The sequence below is a fragment of the Melanerpes formicivorus genome, unplaced genomic scaffold (genome assembly GCF_026170545.1).
Source record: "Melanerpes formicivorus ecotype bairdi unplaced genomic scaffold, bMelFor1.0.p_v2 SCAF_111, whole genome shotgun sequence".
Classification (NCBI taxonomy): Eukaryota; Metazoa; Chordata; class Aves; order Piciformes; family Picidae; genus Melanerpes; species Melanerpes formicivorus.
The window spans coordinates 1261883-1281699 of record NW_027142463.1 but is presented as its reverse complement, the minus strand read 5'-3'; the positions used below and the strand labels follow the sequence as shown (position 1 = coordinate 1281699).

At 44.5% G+C, this 19817-nt stretch overlaps 1 protein-coding gene across 5 annotated transcripts in view; it reads left to right on the top strand.

The window, feature by feature from the left end:
* The first annotated feature begins 465 nt into the window (after window positions 1-465).
* RPRD1A (regulation of nuclear pre-mRNA domain containing 1A) overlaps window positions 466-19817 on the top strand; it is a 36875-nt gene continuing 17523 nt past the window's right edge. Inside the window, exons 1-8 of one of the 5 annotated variants that reach the window (XM_068166916.1) lie at window positions 466-818; window positions 14557-14686; window positions 15549-15655; window positions 15732-15826; window positions 16642-16768; window positions 16868-17043; window positions 17765-17852; window positions 18965-19425. In XM_068166916.1, the coding sequence (XP_068023017.1) occupies window positions 668-818; window positions 14557-14686; window positions 15549-15655; window positions 15732-15826; window positions 16642-16768; window positions 16868-17043; window positions 17765-17812 (834 nt within the window). In that variant the 5' untranslated portion in view covers window positions 466-667 and the 3' untranslated portion in view covers window positions 17813-17852; window positions 18965-19425. Of the gene's footprint in view, window positions 819-14556; window positions 14687-15548; window positions 15656-15731; window positions 15827-16641; window positions 16769-16867; window positions 17044-17764; window positions 19426-19817 lie in introns of those variants that run through there. The other 4 variants (XM_068166917.1, XM_068166913.1, XM_068166914.1 and 1 more) reach the window with 4 other exon arrangements.

Here is a 19817-nt window from a genome sequence, read left to right as displayed (position 1 = left end):
TGCCATCGGGACATTACGCTCAACCTGCTAGGCCAAAGACACTGTCAGGCTTGGGTTGCCTCGGGGGCCTACCTTTTTATTTGCCAGGGTAAAGCGTTTCTGTATCCAGACTGTTGTAGGAACTGTCCTGAACTGTGCTTCTGCCTGCCCTATGCTGCTGTGCTTCTGCTTGCCCTATCCTACAGCCTCCCGAGGCTCATCAGGAATTCTCTCTGGGGTGAAACAAGGTTGCTGTGCACAGACTTTCAGGTGCCCGGCCCCTCAGAGGGAGGTCGGCCGGCCGGGGATCGCGGGCCTGCGATAATCCCCAGGCAGGCCGGGGCCGCCCCCCCCATAGCACTGGCGTGCGGACTGCCGCGCGGGTGCTGCTGGGAAAACGACGCAGCCTGAGGGGCAGGAACTCCTCCCGTGCCTCCCCGCCCGCTCCTTGCTGCGGGCCTCTGCCGGAAGTGAGGACACGGGAAGGGGGCGAGCCCGAGCGGCGCTCTCAGAGATTCGGCTGCCGCCATTTTGCTAGCGCTAGCCTGCCGAGCGCACGAAAGCGGCGGCCGGCGGAGCGGAAAGGGACAGGGTTCGCCTAGCTCCTCCCTCGCTGAAGCAGAGAGGCGGGGACAAAGCGCCACCAAGCCGGGCCGGTGGGGGCGGCGGGCTCGGGTGCGGCCCGGCTATGTCGGCGTTCTCGGAGGCAGCGCTGGAGCGGAAGCTGTCGGAGCTGAGCAACTCGCAGCAGAGCGTGCAGACCCTGAGCCTCTGGCTCATCCACCACCGCAAGCACTCGGCGCTTATTGTCAGCGTGTGGGAGCGGGAGCTCCGGAAAGGTGAGGCTGGCAGGGCCCCTGTGACGCCGTCACCGCCAGCAGGCCTGTCCCGCCCCCGGGGGCCGAGCGCGGCTCTCTCCGGGGGCGCTGTGTGCCGGGGGGGCGCCGCCCGCAGGAGCCTGTGCGGCTGCAGAGGAGCGAAAAGCAGGGCTCGGCCTGTCAGGCGGGGAGCAGGAGGCAGGCAGGCAGGGAGATCCGCCCTCCCGGCCCGCGGGGCCCTGGGGGAAAGGGAGCTCCTGGGGCAGGGGCTTTGGTGACGAGGCTGTGCGAAGTGCTTCTTCCTCACCTGGTGGTTGGGGTTGTTTTGGCGATTCTCCCCCCGTGTGTGGGTGTTTTGTTGTTGTTACTGTGAGGTTGTGGGGTTGGTTTGTGCTTTTCTTCCTGTGGTTTGTTCGGGTTTTATGTTTGTTTCTCCTCTCCTTCACATGCCCTTTCCTCCCTCGTTTTGCTGCCTGTCAGGACGGTAATTCGCAGGCTTTGCCCTCTCTCTCTTTTTTGTGGAAGGATAGAGTGAGGGAAGGGAAGCAGGGTGGTGAGCACGGGGTTAAGGTTTTTGCTTTTCACACTGGTAGTTCTGGCTTTTCCAAGCCCGTGCTCTGTAGGCTGGGCCTTTCATCGTCTGCAAGGAGGGCTAGCTGCAGTACTGTTTTGAGTCCTGGCAGGGTGGCTTTGTCTGCTCATGCCAGCAGCTGCTCCTGTAGGCTAGCTGAGGGCACGCTCGGGCAGAAGAGAATTTCGTCTATCCAAAATGGTTTTTTTCACTTATTTGACAGATGGTGGCTAATGTCGATGTTAACACGATGAAAATGTGTGCCTCTTCAGCTGTGTTGGGTGTTTCATGTGGGGTGTCCCTGCCCGTGGCGGGGGGGTTGGAACTAGATGATCCTTGATGTCCCTTCCAGCCTAACGATGCTCTGATCCTATGCCTTAACGATTCTTGCGTGAAGGAACTTGCAGCTGTGGGCAGGGGTTTAGGGTCTGACAGGCAGAAATGGTACGGGAAGGCTTGTTTGGCCTGACTGGGAAGTAATTGATGTTGACTTACTTAAGAAAAAGAAAAATGACTGCTTGCCAGAGCTCTGCCTTACAGAAGGAAGTGACACTTTCTTCCAAAAGCTTCCTCTGGAGCCTCGTTAACACATGGGTCTTTATGGGGGAAAAGGAGAAGGCTAAGTTTTCAAATGGAGAGGAAAGATAGCACTAAAGTATTACAGGACTTGTGAAACTGGAACTGCTACCTTAATTTCGTGCAGTACAGAGGAATGGTAGGCTTGCAGTCCTGATGTGTGATAGACCACAATGGAATACAAAATGTGCATGGCTGCCTCGCAGCTACTTCTTGGTTAGGGGGCATGACTTCGAAGCAGATGAATTGTACTACTAAAATCACAATCTTGAGTAATGAAATAATGCTGAACTTTACAGTGTGGTATGGAAATACAGTCCTATAAGCTAGGTTTTTCACATGGCTGCTGTGTTTTTGTTTAAAATGTGCCTTTTCTGTGAAATGCTGTCTTGGGATTTTTGAAGCATAAGTTAAATACTTTTTCCTGTTGCCTCAAGACAGACATACCTGGTGGTATATTTAAGCTTATGAAAGAGATGCATTTTCACTGTTTGTTTTGCAAGCATTTTGTCCTGTTCTGAGAACAAAGGAACAGGTCTCCCATCTGCATTCGAATCCTGGCCTGCATCAGGAACAGTGTGGCCAGCAGGAGCAGGGAAGTCCTTCTGCCCTGTGCTCAGTGCTGGTTAGGCCACACCTTGAGTCCTGTGTCCAGTTCTGGGCCCCTTAATTTACGAAGGACATCGAGACACTGGAATGTGTCCGGAGAAGGGCAACAAGGCTGGGGAGAGGCCTTGAGCACAGCCCTGTGAGGAGAGGCTGAGGGAGCTGGGATTGTGTAGCCTGGAGAAGAGGAGGCTCAGGGGAGACCTTCTTGCTCTCTGCAACTCCCTGAAGGGAGGTTGTAGCCAGCAAGGGGTTGGCCTCTTCTCCCATGCAACCAGCAGCAGAACAAGAGGACACAGTCTCAAGCTGTGCCAGGGGAAGTTTAGGCTGGAGGTGAGGAGAAAGTTCTTCCCAGAGAGAGTCATTTGTCATTGGAATGTGCTGCCCAGGGAGGTGGTGGAGTCCCCGTCCCTGGAGGTGTTCAAGAGGGGATTGGATGTGGCACTTGGAGCCGTGGTATAGTAGTCAGGAGGTGTTGGGTGACAGGTTGGACTTGATGATCTCTGAGGTCTTTTCCAACCCTATTGAGTCTATGAATCGTACTTCTGAGCTTTCTAAACAAACTCCTCAAATGTTTAGGCTTCTGAATTATACCAGACAGGTATCTGCCATGTTTTGGTTGCCCACCTTAACATGTGCTAGTTCCTAAGAATCCATCATATTAATGGCCAGTTCTTAGCTTTACTATTAGCATGGTTTTCCTGTTCTGCTGTTTGACGAAGTGGCAAAATTGCTTGTAGCATGGCCTACATGCTTGGAGGTGGCTTTGAGAGGCAAGGATAACAATCTTCTTTAAATATGAGAATAGTTTGCTTTTTTCCAGAATTCAATGTTTGTCCTGTTTTGAGCTTCAGATGAGCAGAGCTGCTATGATTTGTTTCGAGCTCAGTTTGTTGTTGTCCAGTTTTTGCTGCTTTAAAGTAAGATTTTTCTGGTAACTTCTTTTTGGAATACAACCTTCAAGGGTCTGTGGAAAGCATGTGGTAGTCTTCTGGTTGGAGTAACTTAGTTGCTTTCGGGGTCTAGCACCTTTTGTTTCTGGGCTTTTAGGCCTCATGTGCAAGTGCTTCTTTCCTATGCTCCTCTGCCACTTCATTTGAAGCTGGCATAGTTGATACGCACGAGATGTATTTTATTTGCCAGCTCTGACAGTAGTACCTGAGCCTCCTAAATGTGAGCTTGCATTTGCCTGGTCCTAGCTTATTGCTAATTGCAGCACAGTATTTTAAGATGGTCAGTAATCCCCCGAGAGTGGATTTGGTGGTCTAAGCTGACAGCATGTGGAAAAGGAGAAGGAAGATCTGTACCTTGTGGTGAAGTGACTTTCATAAAACATCACAAAGTAGAACACTGGCATTGAAGCAGTAAATAGTTAAAGGCTCCTGGCTTGCCTGCCATCCAAACCATAGAAACATCATTTAAATTATCTCTGTTTGGGGAGTATGGATGCAAAAATTACTGTCAATACTGCTCTTGTTAGCCAGTGGTGCTGTGGAACTGAGAATTTGGCCTGAATTATTTCCTTTCCGTGTATTCTTACTGTATTTTCACCCTCATCTCCATCTGCAGGGTCCTGCATCTGGGTCAAGGCAATCCCAGGCACAAATCCAGGCTGGGCAGGGACTGGCTGGAAAGCAGCCCTGAGGAGAGAGCCTTGGGGGTGCTGGGGGAGGAGAAGCTCACCAGGAGCTCTCAGTGTGCACTTGCAGCCCGCAAAGCCAATCAGATCCTGGGCTGCAGCAGGAGAAGTGTGGCCAGCAGGTCGAGGGAGGTGATCCTCCCCCTCTGCTCAGCTCTGGGGAGACCCCACCTGAAGTACTGCCTCCAGTTCTGGAGCCCCTAGGACAAGAGGGCTGTGGAGGTGCTGGAAGGTGTCCAGAGCAGGGCCAGGAGGATGAGCAGAGGGCTGGAGCACCTCTCCTGTGAGGACAGACTGAAGGAGTTGGGGCTGTGCAGTCTGGAGAAGAGAAGGCTCCCAGGTGACCTCATTGTGGCCTTCCAGGATCTGCAGGGGGCTACAGAAAGGCTGGGGAGGGACTGCTCAGGATCTCAGGGAGTGATAGGACTAGGGGGAATGGAATGAAGCTGGAGGTGGGGAGATTGAGGCTGGATGTGAGGAGGAAGTTCTTCCCCATGAGAGTGGTGAAGCCCTGGAATGGGTTGTGCAGGGAGGTGGTTGGGCCCTGTCCCTGGAGGTGTTTAAGGCCAGGCTGGCTGAGGCTCTGGGCAGCCTGATCTAGTGTGGGGTGTCCCTGCCCATGGCAGGGGGGTTGGAACTCGATGATCCTTGTGGTCCCTTCCAACCCTGACTGATACTATGCTACTATCTTCCTTCCAACCTACTCTTCTAGACTCGTGGATCATTGTGCAGCTGGCTGAGCTGAGCACAGCACAGTATTCCACTACATTTTGTTATTTTCTTTCTTTCCTGGAATCTTTTCAGTTGTGGTAAAAGATGGCTTGTGTTGGTTTGGCTTACATAAACATGTTGAAGATGCCTTTAATATGAACACTGGAATCACAGGTCGTCTGTTCCTAGCTGTGGGGTTCCAATTCTGAGTTATTAAAATCCTCATTCTCTTTGTTGGAGTAGAGGTGAAGAGGCAGCTTTTCAAATGGCAGCACAACATCCTTGTGCCTTTGTTTATTTGGATTAATTGGTAGTGTACAGTTCTCCTTTTAGGGCATCTCTGTAGATAATTGGTTCCATACACTTTCATCTCCAGGTTTTCTACAGTTGGACTTTCATTTGTTTTCTTGGAGAACTCTTGCAGTTTGATATTAATTTGAAGAATGGGCAAAACTAACATGTCTCTGTCATAACTCGGAGCAGATGCCTAACACTGGATTTGTTTTGCTGAACTCCAGTGTTGCTAAACAGCCAAATTGATCAAGGCAGTTAATGTAACTCAGATTACTGAAGGGTTGTGCATATATGCTTTTTTCCTAATACTATCACAACTTTTATATGGAATTCTTAAAATACTAGCATGTGGAATTCACAGAGGTATTCTTAGACATAATAGAACGCTGAAGGAAAGCTTGTACAATGGATTCTAGAGTTGACTGTTGTGAAAGTGATGCTAACTCTGAAGTGTCCGGACACTCATAGTAACTGTCCCAGGTATTTAGGGAAAAGATTTATCTTGTCCTAGACAACCAGTAGTCTGATGAAATGATGATAAAAAATTGCATGTTACATGCTTCAAGAGACTTGAGTATGGAGACACGCTGCTTCATGACTGTCCTCAAAGATGTGCTAATGAGAAATGTGTGGATGAACATGCACCATCTCTGCCGAGATGAGGCTCTGGCAAAGCTGACACTCTGCCTGGGGTACCGAGTGTACCTGAGTCTGCATCAGTGCAAAACTAATCAGGTGTCACTTCAGCTACTCCACATTTTGGTGTATTCAGTGGTTTTTTTGGGGCTATCTTTTACTATGATTAGTAGAAAACAAATTCTGTAGTTCACTGACCTTTTGTTGATGGGTAAAGTGAAGGGAGAAAATGTATAGAATGGCTTAAATGCCAACTGTAATGAAATAACAGTTTTCTCCTGTTTTGACAGATAAGCAGAGGTCTGCAATGGCAGCAGATCAGTTCCTTTTCTATTCCACTGTTGCTTAAATATGTCTTTAAATATTTCTGATGTTGTGGGGTTGGTTGGTTGGTTGTTTTTTTTCCTGACAGTATCTTGTGCTGCTGATCACAATCCAGCAAAACCAATCATCAATTTTGAAATAGATGAGCTCCCTGATGGATTGGCTGGTAGTGGCACACAGTATACTGTGAGGGTGGTGTCATCCCTTTAGAACACAGCCTGTGTTAGCACTGGATTATGCTATCATGAGTGCATTGTTTTGGATTTCATAGTTGATTTATGGAACGAGTAATTGGGTGGGGAGGCTACTCTTTCAGTACCTTATTGTAAATGTATTACTGGCATGTGAAACTCATACAACTTGCATTTTTATTCTGGAAAAGGGTTGCTTTCTTCCTTTGGTACACATGATATGGCAACTTCATGATTGCTTACAAGAACTAGTGTAGATTAACTTTTGTTATTTTACAGAGACCTTTTGAGTGGTTAGAATTATATAAAGGCTTGAACAGTAGGCACTGAGGAAAACAATCATGCTTCACCTCTATCTCAGGTGCAGGACATGGAACAGTTACAAATAGTATATAAACAATTAATAATCATAAGCTTTACTCAGTAGTTAAGTAGTAATAATTAACTGTAATGTGACTACATCAGTCCTGTCCAAAGTGCAACTTGTGAGCCTGTTCAAACTTACAAAATTTTGTGTACTCATAAAGGGATGGATTTAACTTTTTTTCAAATGAAGTAGAGGCACTACACATACACAGTTTCATTTTTCAAGCCTGAAGCCACTGAGTTGCTTCTGCAAAAACTCTTAGGAACCCTCATGAAGAGGCTTTTCTGAGATAGAGGCTGTTGAGACTTTATTTGCAAATCAGGTTATGTTCTCCTGCATACATCTCCTCCTCTCTGGTTTCAGAATTCTCTGCAACTGCAGGCCTGTGTTGTATGTGTGTTTTATTTTGGTTTAAAATTAAAATCTTAAATTCCACAATTTAAAGCATCAGCCTTCATGAGTGAATAGTAAATGCTTCATGTAATCTTTGCTATAGTGGGTTAAAATGTGTTCTATTTAAAAGGGGAAAAAAACCCCAAAACCACAGACCCTTAGCTGCTAAATGCTTGAATTTGATAATGTGGCACTTTCTATTTCAAGCTCCAGTTATGTCTGTAATATCATATTTTCCATTAGTGTTTTCAGGTCCAGCACTGTCACTTGTTAAGTGTTTGTGTCTTAGTGGTATTTTAATAGTTGTGATGTTATGTCTTTAAACCTGCTTTTGGATTCAGATACCGATTTGCTCAGATCCTGACATGGCACCTCGTAGATTAGTCAGTCTCAGAAAAAGATGTTGAACACCTTCCACTGCCTCATCTTAATCACTAGACTTTGTTTTGCCTGGCATTTGTCAGCTCACCTGTGTCACATTGATACTGTCCTGACTGCAGAGTTACCCAGCTGAGCAAGGCATTGCATGTTGTCTTTAAGACAGATACAGTTGTGCAAGTACATCTCAACTGCTACAAAGGGATGCATTTTTAGCACTCAGTTGTCAGTTTACCTGCTGTTCCAATTTGTTATACTTGAATTTTGTTGTTTGTTTTGGAATGAAGTCATTCAGTAGTGTAAGTGACATTTTTTTGCATGGCTGTTTGTGCTGCTGAGCATATGCTGATGTTTGGGTCCTCCTTCGTTATAGCTGCTGACATTGCATTACGTTTTTCTTAAGCTGGTAGTTGTGGCAGTGGTAGTGGTTGCTGCTGAAAATTGGAAAATAGAGGATCTGAGAAGGCCTAGTGCAATTGGAACCAGATTTAAAAATCATACTATATCAGAGTAACTTTGATGTTCAGTTAACTGGTTTGGAGCAGAACCATAGCCAGAAGTGGCTGGGAATGTATTGCCCTACAGATGTGAGGTGGATTTCAGGAAACATTCCTGATTTAAAGCAATTATTCCCTGTACTATGTAGTGTTGCTTTTCTGCTAAGAAAAGGAATCTTTCTCTACTGGGCACTGAAAGATTATTTTACTTAATGGTGGCATGGTGCCCTTAGCCAATGGGATACACTTAACAGAATTAATAGATTTTTGGTTTAGTTAAAAGAAACAGATGTGGTTTACTGCTTTCACTGTTTGTAGGTGCTCTCGAGAAGGCTTAAGATGGAGGTGCTTGTGTTGTATGTACCTTCCTGCTTATCCATATGAACCTTCTAATCTGTGCATGAAGGTTTGAAAGCTAACAGCAAGCAAATCTAGAGGTGAATGTGAGTTAAGTCAGAGAAACTTGCTACATATCTGATTTACAAAGTTACCTGCAGTCAAGAGAAATAAATTAGCACTCCTGTCACATTTGGTTTGTGTATTCCAGCCTGACTAGTTGACTCTCTATTATTCTTGAGAGAATGCAGTGTGTACAAATCTATATTGATTTATTGCTGTACCACCCATGCCCTGGTACCTTACTTGTACCTGCCTGTCTTTCATCATTCTGATTCTGAATGTGTTTAATGTCATTTTCCTCTCCTAACACTGTTGTTGCTGTCAATTTATACTCAGCTTAGCATTATACCAGCCAGGCAAAGCAATGAAAAAATTGGTTTGTTTCACATTTGGGTAAATGTATTGAAGATTTTCCTTGGTTTATGACCAGCTTTCTCCCATCCCCATGGTAATGTGATGCTGATGGCCTCTTTCCCAGCAGTGGCTGTATACTGTGTTCCCTTTGTCTACTAGACTCCAAATTCAAAGTCAAGATTTTTGGGCCCTCAGATTTTTTTGAATGCACATTCTGCTGGCACTTACATCATCCTCTTTGAAAGGCAAACATAGCAATTCACAAACCTTGGTAAAATCTACCAAGAAAATCAGGCACCTGTGCAATGTTGAACACTTAGTTAACCTTCTGTTATGAAAAAGCTAATGAATTTAAAGTGCTAGCTGTACCTTTGTGCCTTCTATCAATTGTGTCATCTTTGAAGTGTCCTTTCTAGTGGTAGCCTCTTGGGTAAGGGCAGCATCTTTGATAATGTTAGAATATCTGTACAAATCTAATCAGTTTTCATAGAAACTCCACTTAGCTCTCAGTTTGAAGGGTCAGTGACCTTGCAGCTGCTTGACTTAAAGATTAGTTTAGTCTTGTAATAAAAAGCTTGAAAGCTTGTCAGCTGCCTACAAAGATGCCCTGCCCTGTAATTTCTCTTGCAAAGCTACGAGTCATGCTATGACACAGGAACTGTCCCAGGGATTTTGCTGCATGTATGTAGACTGATGTACATCAAAAGCAATTGAGCCAAATTCCATAGGGAACTTCAGCGAGGAAGAAACACTGTAGTGCTGATAGTGGTAGTAGAATTTCACTTATTGGTGCTTGTTTTCTCAAAAACTGTTGTTAAATGATATTTTCTGTCAAGATCAGTTGGCATAGCAGCCTGTAAAAGGTTGAAGGCTGAGGTACCATTTCCAGATAGATCAATAGTCTATCCACATGTAACAGGATGTAAGCGAAGTCTGTTATTGCTTGTGTGTTTCTCTGTAGTTTCTCCATCTATATGTAAGACAGAAAATCTTTCTCACATCTAGGAAGAGGTGTAGATCAGCATGAAAATAATGGATGTGTATCCAGCAAATTTCATGGGAGCTTAATTTCCAATACCAGAAGGTAAACCTGGAGAAGACAAATGCAGATTGTTATGCTGATTTGAACTCCCAGAGTTAGCCTTAGTGAAAATAACAAGCACACTGCGTTCCGTGGTAAAATACTAACTGTTTCTTGCACTGAATTCTTGGCTCATCAGTGTTAGAGTTCTCTGGTGCATGCTCAAACATACAATGTCAGAGTGTCTGTATTGAAGTGATAGAGAACGAGGGCTATGCAGGCCAGGCTGATAAATATGTGTTCTTAAGTACACACTGCCAAAAGCTAAGATCTGATAATGCTATCTGCAGAGTTTTTGTTGGCATTTAAATGTGTCAGATAACATTTTTGAGATAGACCTTGTTTTAGTTGCCATTAATTTAATTGTGGATGCTTTGGGAGTAATCTACTTAATATGGTCCAGTGCTTCAGGGAGCTGCTTTGTTGACTGCTTTGGTGATTAAATGGTCACTCTGAAACAAGCAGAAACTGCTCAGCTTCTGAAAAGATAGCTCAGTCCAACATGGGTATGTTCTTAGGAATGCAGACTGTATTGTTAAGGGTACCAGGTGTACCGTGGTCTAGCTGTTTCTAACAATATGCACTGGCAATATGTGCCTTTCAAATCCCCCTTTAACCCCAGATCTTACTTTCATCTTTCATTTTCCTCTGACAATAAGACTGCTTTTGCTAATCGCCTTGCCATGTATAGAGGGCACGTCAAAAAATAGTCTGACTGTTCTTTCATCCATTTTTGTGTCCTGAGATATATCAAAGCCCAGGGCTGAAAAGCTGGTGTCACTGTCTGTAAGAGAGATGCTTTCAACAGATTTCTTTTTTTCCTATTTTTTCCACCCCAGAACAGATCTATCTGGTCTGGATTTTAATCTTCTATTTCAGACTTCAGTAGTTAATTTATAGTCATAGAGGCACTGGAACACTGGCTGGGTTTTTTTTGGCTGAGAGTTGTCTCAGTTGCTAAGGGTTACCTTGCACTTCAGTCTTTTGTATAAGGCAGAATGGTGTAAGGCCAGTATCTAACTCCTGAAGATTTGTGAAGTAGAAGGGAGCAACTCTTGGAGCAGGCATAATTTTTTAGTACTGGAATTTTATGTAGAGCATTCTTAAAGCAAGAACAATTAAATTTTACTTCCCACTATGACTTGTGAATGTAAGGGTAGAATTAGTTGAATTTCCAGCTAAAACCACAGATAGCTTAATAGTGTTTTTGAGAATCTTTCTTTATTATATGCAGCTTTATCTGTTGAATTGTAGTAGAAAGCCAAAGAGGCAATACTAGAGGAAATAAACTTGAAAGCTTGGGCATGCTTTTTCCAATCATTGATCTGTTTGCTGTTGTGAAGAGATTAAGCCAAGGCTGTGAGAATCAACATACCTAACTTCATGGCACTGCATACATCTCTTGCTTTAGCAGCTCAGTTAATTAGGTTACTTGTTGGAAACAAGGACCTTGAGGTCTGTTGAGTTGCATCACTGAGTATTAAAACATGATTTATTGTTTTTCCTCTGTGAAATGGATGGACAAGGACTGTAGGGGAGCAGTCTGCTTCATTAGACATTGAGTCCAGTCCTGGACTCAGCTAAGCTTTGGTTAACAGGATCTAATTTTCATGTACTTGTGAGACAAAACATTTTCTAAGATTCTCTCTTTCAATAATTTAAAGCTTTAACGTGGCAGAACTATGATTTACCTGAAACATAAGTAGGAGATGTGCTCCCATATTGTCAGTTTTTAATTCAGAAAGTAGGTAGTGTAAGTTTGTAAGACCTACACTCAAGTTCAGACATATTTTGACCCAAATGAATTTATTTAGAATAGAATTAACCAGGTTGGAAAAGAACTTTGAGATCATCAAGTCCAACCTATCACCCAACACCATGTAATCAAACAAACCATGTCACCAAGTGCCCCATCCAGGCTCTTCCTAAACAATTCCAGGGGTGCTTGCTCCACCACCTCCCTGGGCAGCATATTCCAATGGCCAATCTCTCTTTCTGGGAAGAACTTCTTCCTAACATCCACCCTGAACCTCCCCTGGTGCAGCCTGAGAAGACTGTGTCCTCTTGTTCTGGTGCTGGTTGCCTGGGAGAAGAGCCCAACCCCCACCTGGTTACAACCTCCCTGCAGGGAGTTGCAGAGAGCAAGAAGGTCTCCCCTGAGCCTCCTCTTCTCCAGGCTAAGCAACCCCAGCTCCCTCAGCCTCTCCTCACAGGGCTGTGCTCCAGACCCCTCCCCAGCATTGTTGCCCTTCTCTGGACACCTTCCTGCAACTCAACATCCTTCCTAAACTGAGGGCCCCAGAACTGGACTCAGTACTCCAGGTGTGGCCTGAGCAGTGCTGAGCACAGGGCAGAAGGACTTCCCTGCTCCTGCTGGCCACACTCTTCCCGATGCAGGCCAGGATGCCATTTGCCTTCTTGGCCATCTGGGCATACTGCTGGCTCATGTTCAGCTGCTGTCAACCACTACCCCCAGGTCCCTTTCTGCCTGGCACTACATGGGGTTGTTGTGGCCAACGTGCAGCACCTGGCACTTGGATGTGTTCAGCCTCATGATGTTGGCCTCTGCCCATCTGTCCAGCCTGGCAAGGTCCCTCTGCAGAGCTCTCGTACCCTCTAACAGATCAAATCCTGCCCCCAGCTTGCTGTCATCTGCAAATTTACTGGTGACTGACTCAATCTCCTCATCCAGATCATCAGTGAAGATATTGAACAGGATGGGGCCCAGCACTGATCCTTGGGACACACCACTAGTGCCTGGCTGCCAGCTGGCTGTGGCACCATTCACCACCACTCTCTGGGCTCAGCCTCCAGCCAGTTCCTAACCCAATGCAGTGTGCTCCTGTCCAAGCCAGGGGCTGACAGCTTAGCCAGCAGTTTGCTGTGGGGGACATTGTCAAAAGCCTTGCTGAGGTCCAGGCAGACTACATCCACAGCCTGCCCCACATCTACCAGGCAGTCACCTGGGCATAGAAGTAGATCAGTTTGGTGAGGCAGGTCCTGCCCTTCTTAAATCCATGCTGGCTGGGATTCTCTTGTATTTGCAAGTGCTGACTTCACTGTTCAGAACAGACTTCAAATAGATCTACCTTGTGTCCAGTACTTCCAAACTAATCAGTTTTTCCCTTTTTTTGTTTGACTTGATTGTAAGAGATAGGTAAATTTTTACTTTTAATGCAGGTTTGGGAAGCTGTTTTACTCCCTTAATCCAGAATTCTCCTAACCTGTTGGATATGTCTTATATGGGAAAATTTTAGTGCTTTAAAGGAGAAGTTCTTCAGGGGAATCTTTCTGTAATGCAAAATCTCTTTTCAAAACCATTTCTTCAGAATGCAAACATATCAACATTGAATTTTCTGTTTGTATATTAGTGTGGTGGTTCTGTGTGTTGGAGTGGAAATTAATCATCATAGTATCAGTCAGGGTTGGAAGGGACCACAAGGAGCATCGAGTTCCAACCCCCCTGCCATGGGCAGGGACACCCCACACTAGATCAGCCTGGCCACAGCCTCAGCCAGCCTGGGCTTAAACACCTCCAGGGACAGGGCCCCAACCACCTCCCTGGACAACCCATTCCAGGGCTTCACCACTCTCATGGGGAAGAACTTCCTCCTCCCCTCCAGCCTGAATCTCCCCACCTCCAGCTTCATTCCATTCCCCCTAGTCCTATCACTGCCTGTGATCCTGAGCAGTCCTTCCCCAGCCTTCCTGTAGGCCCCCTTCAGATCCTGGAAGGCCACAGTGAGGTCACCTGGGAGCCTTCTCTTCTGCAGACTGCACAGCCCCAACTCCTTCAGTCTGTCCTCATAGGAGAGGTGCTCCAGCCCTCTGCTCATCCTCCTGGCCCTGCTCTGGACACCTTCCAGCACCTCCAGATCCCTCTTGTCCTAGGGGCTCCAGAACTGGAGGCAGTACTCCAGGTGGGGTCTCGCCAGAGCTGAGTGAGGTTGGCTTGTGCCCACCTCTCCAGCCTGTCCAGGTCCCTCTGGATGGATCCCATCTCTCCAGCTGTCTGCTGCACCACACAGCTTGGTGTCATCAGCAAACCTGCTGAGGGTGCACTCAATACCACTGTCCATGGCACCCACAAAGATGTTGAACAAGACAGGTCCCAGTCAGTTTTAGGAGCTAAGCATGGATTTTTAAGAATTCCTAGTCCAGATTTATCACAGTGCTGCTTTCCTCAAGAGGGCTGGGAAGGAAATATTTTGTCTTTCAAGAGAAGCCTTTTTGTTTTTCAAATGGAAAAGCATGTTTACTGAGACTCTGGTGGCCATGAAGTTTATCTAATGCTAACACAAGGTTAAAATATTACCATACAGAAAAATTTGCAGTTCTGGGAGACATGTAGACTAATGAAGGTCAAGTGTGATGGCAAATGAAAATACTGGAGTAAGAACAACTAGAAAACACAAAGTTAGGTTGTCAAAAGCAACTTGTAAGTTGGAAACCTGTGATCTGATGGGAATAGGGTAGAATTCTGCAAGATGCTTGGAGAAGAGATACCTTGCAACAGCCTGAAAGTGACTGTTTGATAATGTTTGCTTGCTATTTCAGCTGTGGGCACATGAGGGAGGGGAGTATTCCAGTGATATGGAGAGATTGAATGTTGTAAGCAGTAACAAGAATAGGGAAAAAACACATCTGGTTTATGTATTTATGTATTATGAATGTGGCTGAAGGGCTGTTAGTTGGGGGAATGAAAATTTCTAATTACTGTTGTTTATCCCTCTTTTTCTTAGCAAAACCAAATAGGAAGCTGACATTCCTGTACTTGGCCAATGATGTCATACAGAACAGCAAAAGGAAAGGACCAGAATTTACGAAGGACTTTGCTCCAGTGATAGTGGAAGCTTTTAAGCATGTTTCAAGGTAAACTGTTGTGCAGTGTCCTTCATACTGTCTTTGAGGAGTATTAAGAAAAGTCCTAATTTATCTCTTCTGACCCAGCTAGTCCTTTTTGTGTCTGGGTTGTTTAGTCTGGAGAAGGGAAGGCTTTGAGGAGACCTTATTGTGGCCTTCCAGTATCTGAAGGGGGCCTACACGAAAGCTGGGGAGGGACTTCTTAGGATGTCAGGTAGTGATAGGAATGGGGAGTATGGAGCAAAACTGGAAGTGGGTAAATACAAATTCCATGTTGGGAAAAAGGTCTTCCCCATGAGGGTGGTGAGGCACTGGAACAGGTTGCCCAGGGAGGTGGTGGAAGAGCCATCTCTGGAGATTAAGGCCAGGCTGCACGTGGCTGTGAGCAACCTGATCTAGCGTAAGGTGTCCCTGCACATGGCAGGGGGTTGGAACTGGGTGATCTTTGAGGTCCCTTCCAACCCTAACAATTCTGTGATTTCTGTTCTCAAACTCTTGTTTATTCGGTTTTCTTGCTAGTCTGCTGTTGGAGGAGCAAATCATCTGCATTTGGACCTTTTTGCCTTATAAGGCTGTTAACTATGCCTTAAGACTTGCAGGAAGAGCTAGAGTCTTGATGGAGTTGTTTTCCCGTGGTGTACAGCTGTTGAAACATCTCAAGCTTACCTGCAGTGTTTGTGTAATGATAGAGATCTACAGATTTATGGGTTGAACAAGCAAAGAGAAAGGGAATTGGGCATTGGCCTTCTTTATTTGCTTAAGATGTCTTGAACATGTCTTTGCTTTCCTTTCTGTAAAACATGATCTTATTTTGTGAGATTGACATCTGGTGCCTAGTGCTGACTTCTGCTGTTTTCCCCTCTTGTAACAGCGAGTCTGACGAGAGTTGTAAGAAACACCTTGGCCGCGTGCTCTCTATCTGGGAAGAAAGGTCTGTTTATGAAAATGATGTATTAGAACAACTTAGGCAAGCTTTGTGTAAGTATTTTTGTGTGTGAGGATTCAATCCCTTGCTTGCAATGTCATTTCCCTGACCCTTTGTTCGTTTGTTTAGATGGAGACAGAAAGGTGAGGAAGCGCACATATGAGCAGATAAAAGTTGATGAGAATAACTGTTCACCTCGAAGTTCTCCCACTGAACCTCCACAGGTAAAAGAATGGAACTTGTGCTTGAAACTTCATGTCACAGTGCTTCAGGTTCCAAGGGGAGCGTGCTGTAATTTTAGTCCAGTTTGGCACTAAGCTGGAATGTGTGAGCTCCAAGTCCAGCTTTGTCTGCATGAGGATTTCAGCATTTGTTTCTACAGTCTTTATTAGGTTCTTGTCTGATCTCTGTGCTGGTAATGAGTAGTACATGCACTAAAATACGGTTGTTATCAGTTGATCAAGAAAGTGTTTCTCAATGTTGCAATCATGATGGCTGGGAAGAGTTCTCATCTACCTTGCATTGTTGTGGCTTTCCTAATTCTTGTGGGGTTTTTGCTATGCTGCTGCCCCGTCTCAAAAGGCTTTTTGTTACAGCAAGGAAGGACTGTCCTCAAATAATCAGAGTTTCCTATGCTTCTCTGTAACATGCATCTGTGCTTCTGTGAGCATCAGCCCTACTTTCAAAAGAAGTGCACTGATCTATCTAGTCTGATGCAATAGTGGGAGGGGGAAACTGCAATGATTGTTTCAATAAACACTGCTGTCAAAACTGAAAAATATTCAAGTAGTTCTATAGCAGGAATTTAAATGAGAAGTCTCTTTTAGGAGGGTGCTCTTTAAAAGCAGTAATGTTGCAATGCTTGTAGAACTAAGGGTTTTGTTTTCAGTCTGGGAGGGGATAGACTGGTGCTATCTAATGCTGATACCATAAATGCTGTTAAAGTTACTATCAGATTGATTCCATAAGCTTACTGTGAAATACTCTTTTGTACTAAGATTGAAATAAACAGGTTCTCCATCTTGCATGCTTTTTTCAGACCACAGATCTCATTAGAGCATTACAAGAACTAGAAAACGCTGCCTCTGGGGATGCAGCAGTTCATCAGAGAATAGCTTCTTTGCCTATAGAGGTCCAAGATGTGTCACTGTTAGACAGAATAACAGGTGAGGGTTGGGGTACCCTGTGACTGAAATGCTGTTCTGAGAACTTAACAGTGTCTAATGAAGTCATGCTTTGCTTGTTTCTCTCTGCTTGCTTTTTAGATAAGGAGTCTGGAGAGCAGCTTTCCAAGATGGTAGATGATGCCTGTATGCTGCTGGCGGATTACAATGGCAGGTTGGCAGCTGAAATAGATGACAGAAAACAGCTAACTCGAATGTTGTCAGACTTTCTCCGGTGGCAGAAAGAATTCCTTGCAGAGAAGGAACATAAGCTGGAAGTGCGTAACGTTTTGTTTCAGTCCATTCTTCACTCAAGCTTGTTCTTGCCAATGTTTTTAGTTTGCCTAAACAACTTCTCTCTCTCTGAAGGTATATATTTAAGTTGTTACTGATAAGTCTTTGCTTCCAGCACATTAATAAGATCTCTTTAGGTTCTAGTCTTCTAAATCTGTTAAACCAGATCAACATTAGGTAATCACTTCGTCTGTACCCAGTGTTTGCCGTTCTGCTTTTTAGCCTGCTCAGTCTTCCTGATACATACTGACTTAGTTTAGGTAAAGTGGATAGAAGGTCTTATCCTCAACAGTACAAAATTAATTCTTCACAGTGTATTTTTTTTCTTTCTTGTTCCTTGTTTTAAGTCTCAGGTATGTGTTGCAGTGTTTAGAATGGCCTCTCTGGTAGGCAGAGGTTTGTAAAGCTGCTTTAAGAACAAGAATTGAATTACTGGTTTCAGCCCTTTTAAACTTGACAGAAGCATCCATTAAACCCAGTAAAATGGAGAGTTTGCTTCTACAGCCTCTTCCACAGCTAGTTAGCAGCCCTTGTACTGCCAGGTGAACAGAATGACAGAGTGTTAGAGGTTGGAAGGGACCTTGAGAGAGGCTGTCATTCCCAGGCTGTCACAGTCCTTGAAAGCAGATTTCTTGGCTGAATTACTTGAACTGTTAAAGAACCTCATTCTAATAGAGCACATGTCCTGTTCTGGACTGGTTACAGGGTGGGCTGTTTTGCTGTAGTGAGCAGGAGACAGTCTTCGGTATCTGAAGCAATGTGCTTTAAATGGATGAAGTCCTGGGATGTTGAGGTATGCTGTAACAATGTCTTCAGGCTGATCAGTGTGGCATAAATGCAGGTTACTAATAAAGAACTGTGAGCCAAGGTGGCATCAACTTGGTGTACTAACAAAGAGCTATGAGCCAAGAGATGATAAAGAACAAGAGCCTTAAAATTCATTGAAGTGAAGTGACTGTATGCTCACCACCAGTATTGCCTTTTGGTTTGGGAAGTGCAAGCAGAAACTTGTGATCAGGAGGCCTACATTATATTGTCTGTAGGGCCAAGTGATTTAGTTTCTTTCTATTATTATTTTTAAGAAATGGCTATCTTCTGATGTAAATAGCTGGAGCATTTGTTTTCTGAAGCAAGGACTCTGCTTTTGCTGTCTTAGGAAATACCCTATTTCATGTTGAGCCTTGCTTCTTGGCTTCTGCCTTGATAAAGCACTGGGAGATGGCTTGTCACCTAATTCTCTGTGAATGTATTTCCTGAGCTGCCTGTCCCTAGGTTTTGCCTTGGTTCAGGCAAGCTTTCCTTTGCTAGACTTCTGGCTATTGACCTGTTTTTTGAATATAGCATGCTCTTTGGGTTGTAATGGAGTAAAGTCTGTCTTTCTGAATTGGTGTTGCCAGTCTGTGAGGATATAGCTGAGATCCTGCCTTACTAATTTGGCATTCACTCAAGTATGGTAAGAGACCAATTGTTGTATTCTTAGTGGAATCTAAAAGTGTTACCTGCCCTTGGTCTGGTTTAACAGTATTAGAATTTGAATCTCCAGAGAATCCTTCCTGACTTTGAACTCAGATGTGAGGTTTAGACCTAAATTTTAAGGTGTCTTATGTTTTGAAGAAAACTTTCAGGTAAGTAACTTTGAAGGAATGACCAATTCTTCATAGAGTAGCTTTGAAGAAGATGAGTTTCTCTAGTAGTTATTTCTAAACAGGAGTGCATGACTCCCATCAACATCAAGGTAATGTTTGCACTGGATCTTGGCAGCAGACTTTGGCAACAGATAAATGTAAGCTCTGATGTCTGCATCAAAAGCTATCTGTACTGCTTAGTAGGTGGTTTTCATAAGTCTGCTCTGGGTAAGTAGTGTCATCTTTAACCCTTAAACTGTTTTCTTTAACATCTGTCTAGCTTCTGTTGCAGGTGGTGGACATGGACCTATCTTCTAAGGATGTCACCATCCATTAGTGCACACATCCTGCTAAAAATAAATATAAGACTGAAAATCTTGTATTGTCTGTTGTTTTTGAAAACTGAAGAGGAGGAATTCTGTAGCTACTTAGACCAAACCTCTGCTGTTTATACCTGTATCTTCACAAACATTACTGAGTTTCTTTTTCTTGAAGATGAAAACTTTCACACTGTTGTTCCTAAAACCCCCCAGGTCATTTTGGTCTAATTCTTTCAAATTCTAAATGCAGAAAATTGGATGTCACTTGCAGTGCAGCTGCCAGAAAGAGTGAGCTGTGAAAACAAGACTTTCTGTGGCTTCCCTTTTTTGACTTGCACCCTAGATTTTGATTTACATGAACATGAGAAGTGGTGGATATAGAACTTGTCTTTCACAAGCACAATAAAGAACTTCCACTGTATTAATGCATCTGCATTCCACATGTTGTGTAGGTAACAGATGATGTGTTCTACATTTGCAGCCGTGACCCTTTAGGGCTCCCCTCAAATTTAGGATTGTCCTGAGGAGTATTTTCCCTTCATTAAAAACAAACCAACCCAAACTGTAAATGCTTACACTGACCTTTATCTGGAGCCTTGCATAGGATTTATAGAGAAAATGCCATTTTTGCAGACAGATGATCATATGATCCCCTCCCCCCCAAACTTCTAGGATTAATATAATTCCTGTTTTCTACTAGTTCTGGGAACTCTTCTATCTACTTGCTTCTTGTATCCCTCTCTTATCTCCCCATGTGTCCTCTAGGCTTTTTAACAGAAGTGTTAATTGAACTGTTGATCTCTGAAGGCTGTT